At 54.3% G+C, this 6,444-nt stretch overlaps 1 protein-coding gene across 2 annotated transcripts; it reads right to left on the minus strand.

Moving 5' to 3' along the window:
- Positions 1-441: 441 nt before the first annotated feature.
- Positions 442-2,499, minus strand: LOC116962319 (C-type natriuretic peptide 2-like). 2 transcript variants are annotated; one of them, XM_032995703.2, is made up of 2 exons: positions 2,401-2,499; positions 442-926 (listed from the first exon to the last, which is right to left on the minus strand). In XM_032995703.2, exons 1-2 carry the CDS (start codon positions 2,497-2,499, stop codon positions 654-656), a joined length of 372 nt encoding a protein of 123 aa, XP_032851594.2. In that variant the 3' UTR covers positions 442-653. The 2 variants fall into 2 exon arrangements, 1 of the variants encoding a protein (XP_032851594.2); XR_004407519.2 differs by lacking the exon at positions 2,401-2,499 and adding an exon at positions 1,020-1,148 and having other exon boundaries at positions 812-926.
- Between the last annotated feature and the right edge of the window lie 3,945 nt (positions 2,500-6,444).

A 6,444-nucleotide genomic window follows, 5' to 3' on the forward strand; every position in this document is an offset into this window, starting at 1 on the left:
GCACCCAACATGGCCCCACGCGTGGGGGCGGTGGGCTCTGCCGCCACCTCCCGGCCTGCCCCCCCGCTGCCAGCCCCTCGCCCCCCCCCCCCCCCCTCCCCGGCCTGGGGGGCAGCCACGGGTTTCTTGCAGAGGCGCCGAGCTCGGACGCGGAAATTACTACAGCTCTGTGTTTAATTAGCAAGCGAGTCCCCACGCACGGAGAGGAGGGAGGGGGGCTGCCCGCGGAGCTGGGGTGGGGGGGGGTGTCTGGCGGCCGCGGAGCCGGGCAGCGCATCCTCGCACCGGCTCCCCGCCCCCGCCGCTCGCCTGCGGGGCGGGACCCGCGGCCGCCGCCGCTCCGTGCCTGGTTCCCGGGCCGGTGCTGCGGAGGAGCGGGGGCTGCTGACCCCCCCCATCCCACCCCCCCAGCGGCCCCGCCTGCCCGATCTCCCGCCCCGGCCGGGCCCACGGTCGCACGGGTGGTCCCGCGTCCCAGCCTTTGCCCCGGCTGCGGGCAGCCGGTGACCCCACAGCCCGCGCCGCTGCATCCCCCCCCCCCCCCCCCCCGGGTCCTCCACGCCATCCGCGCTCTCAGGTCTCCCCTTACTTTTCCCCTGCCCGCTTGTTGGAGCCCTCCCTGCTGGCCCTCTCACCTTGGGGCCCCTCCAAAGCTAACACCCCAAACCACTGAAGGTCCCGATCCGGTCCAGTTTCAGCCCAAAGCAGCCCCCGGGCACGGCCTTCCACGCCCAATCCCCAGGCAGTGCCCACTTGCGGCTGGCGAGGGTCTTGCGCCAGAGAGAGGGACGGGCAGCTCTTGCCCCAGATGGGAGGAAGGGGAGGGTGGAGGAGAGCAACGGGGGGCCAAAGCTGGACCCCTCCTTCGTGTCCTCTTCAGCCAGCGTGGACTCAGGCTTCAGGGGCAGCAACTGGGAAAGGAGCATCTGGGATAAACAGGAGAGTGGGGTGAGAGCGGAGTTGCCCGTGCTCGTGGTGATCAGCCTCGTACCCCCTTGTACCCCACTGCCCACACCTACCTTAAGGCTCGGGCAGGACATAAAATGGTGCCTGTGACATTGCATCCAGACACGGGGGAGGGCTAGACCAGCAGCTCCTGCAGTCTGAAAGGATTTTGCTGTCCAAAACAGCAGGCAGGCAGCTGCTGTGAGCATCTGCCTGCGTGCAGATTGTCCTGCTTTTGTCAAACCGTCCCCGTCCCCCCCCCCCCCCCCAACACTTGGAAGGTAACAGGCTTCAGCCCCTGCTCCTTTTGTTGATGCTGAGCACCTCTGTGTGCTCAGGCTGCCGTATGGCATTTTTTTTTTTTTTTTTTTCTTTTTTTTTCCAGAGGGCCGGTGGGGAGGACGGACCTACCCCGCATACCTGCTGCTAAAGATGAGGGGGAGGCAGGAGCAGAGCAGGTGCGAGGAAGGGGGGGCCCCCCGTCTGCTGGGAATCCTCTAGGTTATCTGTGCAGGCGGGCATGTGCTGATCGCACAGCTGGGGCACTGCTGGCAGCCTCCTGCGGCAGGGAGGCAGGGGTTGGGAGGTGCACTGGGTGCAGTGGAGGCATGGCATAGCTGCCCAGGGAAGCAGCCTGAGGTGGCCGTTCCGTATCTGTCCCTCCCGTGGGTGCTGAGCTAAGGCTGAAGACGTCTTTGTGCAGCTCTTTTCCGTAGCGAGTTAATTGAAGTGGACACGGGCATCTTCAGCGAGGAGTGAAAGTGGTGAGTCATAGCAGGAGCAGTCTTGTGATTTTAGTTCACGTCCTAACTACTTCCCTGTAGCTTTCCCAGGGTGACGTGAAGGCAAAGGTGATCGGGCTCAGGTTAGGGTTTGGGTAAGAAGGAGCCGGGTAGATTTGAAAGCCAAAATAATTATTGCTGTAATTGCTGAGGATAAAAGATTTACCCAAGTGAAGAAGCCCTTAGCTGGTACACTGACAGGGGCTCCTGGCCTTAAAGAGGGGCTACCGGGGGGTAGTACTGAGCTTAGGAGTGAAAATCCCGGTCTAACGGGATGCTCCTTCCCTCTGAAACGTCAGAACCAGGCAGTGACCATGACTGTAATTTCTGGTGGCTGCTGACACGGGGAAGAGTTAGACAGTACCAGTCTACCACTAAAAGCCTCTCCAGGCAACCTGGGAAGTCCCACAGGCAGCCTGCCCCAGACCAGAGAGCACTAAAAAAGCTTTTGTCTGTCTGCTGTCTTGTACTGCTGGTGCTCCTTGGGAGCTGAGTTCTAATGCTACGGTCACCCTAGAGCTGAGGCTGTTGAACTGAACAGGAGGGAGCAGTAGGAATTCCTCCAGTAGCTGGAATTTGGGACCACCGTTCGTTCCAGGTTCAAACAGAACCTCCCCAAATTGCCCCATCCCACTCCTGAAACCTCCCTCAGCTCTCTCCCTGTCCCTCCTACCTGTAGCCTCTGTCCTGGTAGGGACACAGTCTGAACGCTGGCAGAGAGCAGAACTAAGAGGAGGAAAAGCGAGCAAGGCCACGACTGAAGCCCCGGCATCTTCTTATCCCAGGGCTGGCGGGAGGCGAGGCAGGACCTGCAGCACCCCTATCAGATGCAGTCCCCAACCCCTCTTTGGCTTTATAGCTTTGGTTCTGGCAGGCTCCTGGCCCCCTGCTCTCTGCTGAACTACCCCCCCGGAGCTCCTTAACCTTTCAGCCCTTTTGTCCAGGGTGATATATTTCAGGGTGAGCTCAGCAAGACCCCTTCCTCTAAAGAAAAAGGACACAAAGGTATTTACTGAGTGTCTGGGAAGACAAATGCGAGTTGAGCTGCTGCTGGCCAGGACCTGGAGGTATCTGTCAGGGTCAGGAATGGGGTGACACTTTGAAACACGTCCCAAACAAGGATCTTGGAGGCTGGATTGCATAGTGATATTGAAGATACTCCTTGTAGGCAGAGTGCTGTTGATGCTACTTCTCTAATCAGCATGAGTGTGAACTACAGCTCAGCTAGCAGTAGGCACGCTGCTGGCTGCGTGGAGCTGACACAGATTCGACTCTGTGACAATACAGGCTTTCTTTTTTTAATATTTATACCTTGGTGAGCTGGTTGGCCTGGGAATGAAGAGCTCTTGCTGCAGGTATGTGGGTTCCACCACTAACTCGGTGGAATTCGTAGCGGTGGCAGGAGTGTGGGTCTAGTACTAGTGGGCATATAATTTGCGGGTTGGTTGTCCTGAGTCACCATATGGCGGGCTGGGCTGAGTTTCCAGAGGAACCGGCACAGAAAAGAGCTTGTTGAGGCTCAGCTTGCACTTTCTCAAGCTCGGGCGCACAATGGAAGCCGGACAGCAAGGAGCAGATTCCTACCTCCTAAATCTTCTGGCCATTAGTTCCCCCCCCCCCCTTTGTTTACCTCTCCCATTTTACTGTAGTTTCTCACCAGTTGAACAAGGCAATGAGGTCACTGTTTGGAGATCAGGGTGCAGAAGTCAGCCTGGGTGTGAAGACAGAAACTAATCAGGAAAGTTTTTCAGGGGAGAGGAATGGGGGGGACTGTACTCCAGTACAGGATTAGTAGTGGCTGTGCTGGGTGAGTTTAATAACACCTTCAACTTCCCTTTCTTCAGTACTGTTGCACAAAGCAGTTGGGTCAAAACTTGACAGGCAGTGTTCTGCTGCCTGCTTTTGTTTATTTTTTTTTTTTTAAGGAAAGAAGAAAATTAGAAAAAAAAAAAAAAAGGTATTTGACATAGATAACAAAAGTCACAGTTCAGATATTTGTCCTGTCTTTTTTTTCCCCTCCTTTCGTCCCTTCCTTCCCAGTATTTTGCACTTGCCATTGCAGATTTGTGTGTCCCTTTCTTCCCAGCCCAAGGAGCCAGGAAGTTTTCCGAACCGTTTTGCATCCAGTCCATTAAAAGTGAGTGTGGGTCTTCAGTCTGGAGCACCCATGCTGGAAGCAGGAGAGACTTTGCACAGGTGGGGACATCCCAGTAATCCAAGTATGTTAGCTCCACCTGATACCTGCGACCTGTGGGTCCTGCTGGTTCCAGAGCAATGCTCTGGTGATCCTGTCTGGCAGTCCCCTGCCACCCCCACACCTGGGCCAGCTATCCAAGGGCATGCCAGCCAAAAAAAAAAAAAAAAAAAAAAAAAAAAGACCCCAGACATTTGGTAGGCAACAGGATTACTTTCATACCAGCTTTTAAAACTAAAAAGCATCATGGGATGGTAAGTGAGCACGTGTTCATCCCACACACAGGATATCTCAGAGGATGTTCTGTACTTCCTGGTCACATCTAGCAGCTGAGTCAGCCTGCTAGAGCATTCATGCTCTGGGCAAGACAGCTGCATCTCAGGTTGAACACACCCATTCCAGGAGTCAGCTCTTTCCTAAGCAAAAGGTAAGTATAAAAGCCAGGGCACTTTGTTTTTGATAGGAAACGTAGGTGTGGTTTGATGTGGCATCCCTTGAATGTGGTGGCCCCCATACTGCAAGAAGAATGCCAGAAATGTGTGTGCGACTTCTCCAAATTCCAGCCTCCTTGCATGCAGACTGAGCCCTGCAGGGATGGACAGGCTCTGAGCTCCTGAGTGATGGGTCCGCTCCTTGGCTCCAGCAAAAGCTGAGGCTAGGAAGAGGGAAGAAGTCATCACTCTCCCACACCAAGCAAGAAACTGGAGGCTGTAGAAAATGTGCACATTTTCTTGCAAATTTGTAAATCCAGCAAAGCCTGGATAAATTTTAGGTGCTCAGTGACTGAGGTGCTGTGAAGTTGGAGCTGCTCCGCGTCCCAGATACTTGCCGGGACTGCAGTAGAACTGAATAGTCACTCTGACATGTCTTGACAATGACTATGAAGTGAAAAGGCTTTGGCAGACAACAAGTCCCCAATTGCCCCAGTTTTCTCAGACTCAAATAGGTCACTGTCCTTCTTTCCTCTCTGGTGCTAACAAGTTTCTTCTATAAAAACCCTTCCCCCTCTGATGCTGGGGCACTGATTCTAGAGCTTGCGAGACCACTAGAAAAGTGGTCTCTTGTTAAATCACTATTAGTCTTTTATTAACAGGTGCTTGTAAAGGAAAGGAGCAGGGAACTGGAGTGTGGGAGGACCAGGAACTGGGTGAAGTACCCTGGGAGGAACACCCCTTAGCCCACGGTGATGGAAAGGCCGATGGTTGCTGCAGCCTCTAGAAGCAAGGACAATATTCACATCATTACCCTGGTACCATGTGAAGGCATTGGGAGCCCACCATGGTCAGAAGTCCCTCAGAGAAGGACAACGCCACTGATCTTGGCACCGAGTAATCCCACTGCCTCAGAAGCAAGGGAGTGGGATTACTCCTTCAGTAGCAATTCCTGGTCATCACGGCAGCCACCAAAGTAGCTGCTTGCAAGGAATAGAAGGGCAGCAACCAGCTGCTTAAGGAGCAGTCACTGCGTCGATGTTCAAACCCCTCCTGGGTTTTGCTTCATCTTTCTGCAAGACTCCCTTTGTCCGTGATACGGGATTGCTGATTCCTCCAATGCTGGGTGGGAGAGGCCAGGAAGAAGAGGGGGATGCTCCACCTGAACAGCTCGCAGAAAGGGACCGACAGCAGCAGCTCCCACTGACTGACATTCCACTCTCACTTGACCAGGCAGTGCTGTGGCCAGGAAAGAACAAAAGGTGGAATGCAAAGCAGTGAAGGAGCCACCGTGTCAGACCAGTCACAGGCTGCCAAACTCTCCTTCTGTCTCAGAAAAGCAGCTGTGCGGCTCTTCTGAAGGAAAATGTTTAGCTACTTGTGGAAAAGCACGGCCTGAAGGTAAGGCAGTGCTTAGTTTTATGACCACCTGGCTTCCTCCAGCCACCCATTCATCTCTCCCTCACTGCAGTACTGTCAACATATTGTCGCACAGATTTACGGCACAGACTTGTAAAGCCTTGAGCCCGGATAGGAATTTATATACGAGGTCCTTTTTCTTTTATTCCCGTTTGTGAGTGACATACCCTGTGGGTGGTGGTGGTGGGAGTCACATACAGCATGCACAACACTGTGTTGTGTTTACTGTTCACGCCGTAGCTGCTGCCTGTCTCCCACAGCCTTCACTGAATATTTTATCAGGGAGGATGGGAGAGGGGGGACGAGAGCGCTGCAGCTTCCTGATTTTGGTATTTCACACGATTGTCCCTGTGACGCTGGGGTGTTCTGGTGTTCTCTTATTGCTGCTTATGCAGCCAGGCCAGAGAAGCGAGCAGCAGGATCTACTTGGTTCTACCTGGTGGCAAACCAAGGGTGACCACAACTGCAAGAACTTGGTAGGGTCCTCAGAGACCGAGAATGCGGAAGATCTGCCAGAACCTGCTGATAGGACCCTCCCGATTCCTGCCCAGCTAGCGACTAGTCTGCTTTCTAGGCAGCTGACAGATAAGAGGAAATAATTCTGTACTAAGAGCTCTGGGGCAAATGCCAATTTGCCTGTGAGACAGGAGGTTAAAGGCTGTTTTTGTGATTA

Source organism: Tyto alba, unplaced genomic scaffold (genome assembly GCF_018691265.1).
Source record: "Tyto alba isolate M040663 unplaced genomic scaffold, T.alba_DEE_v4.0 Super-Scaffold_14, whole genome shotgun sequence".
In the NCBI taxonomy this organism is placed as follows: Eukaryota; Metazoa; Chordata; class Aves; order Strigiformes; family Tytonidae; genus Tyto; species Tyto alba.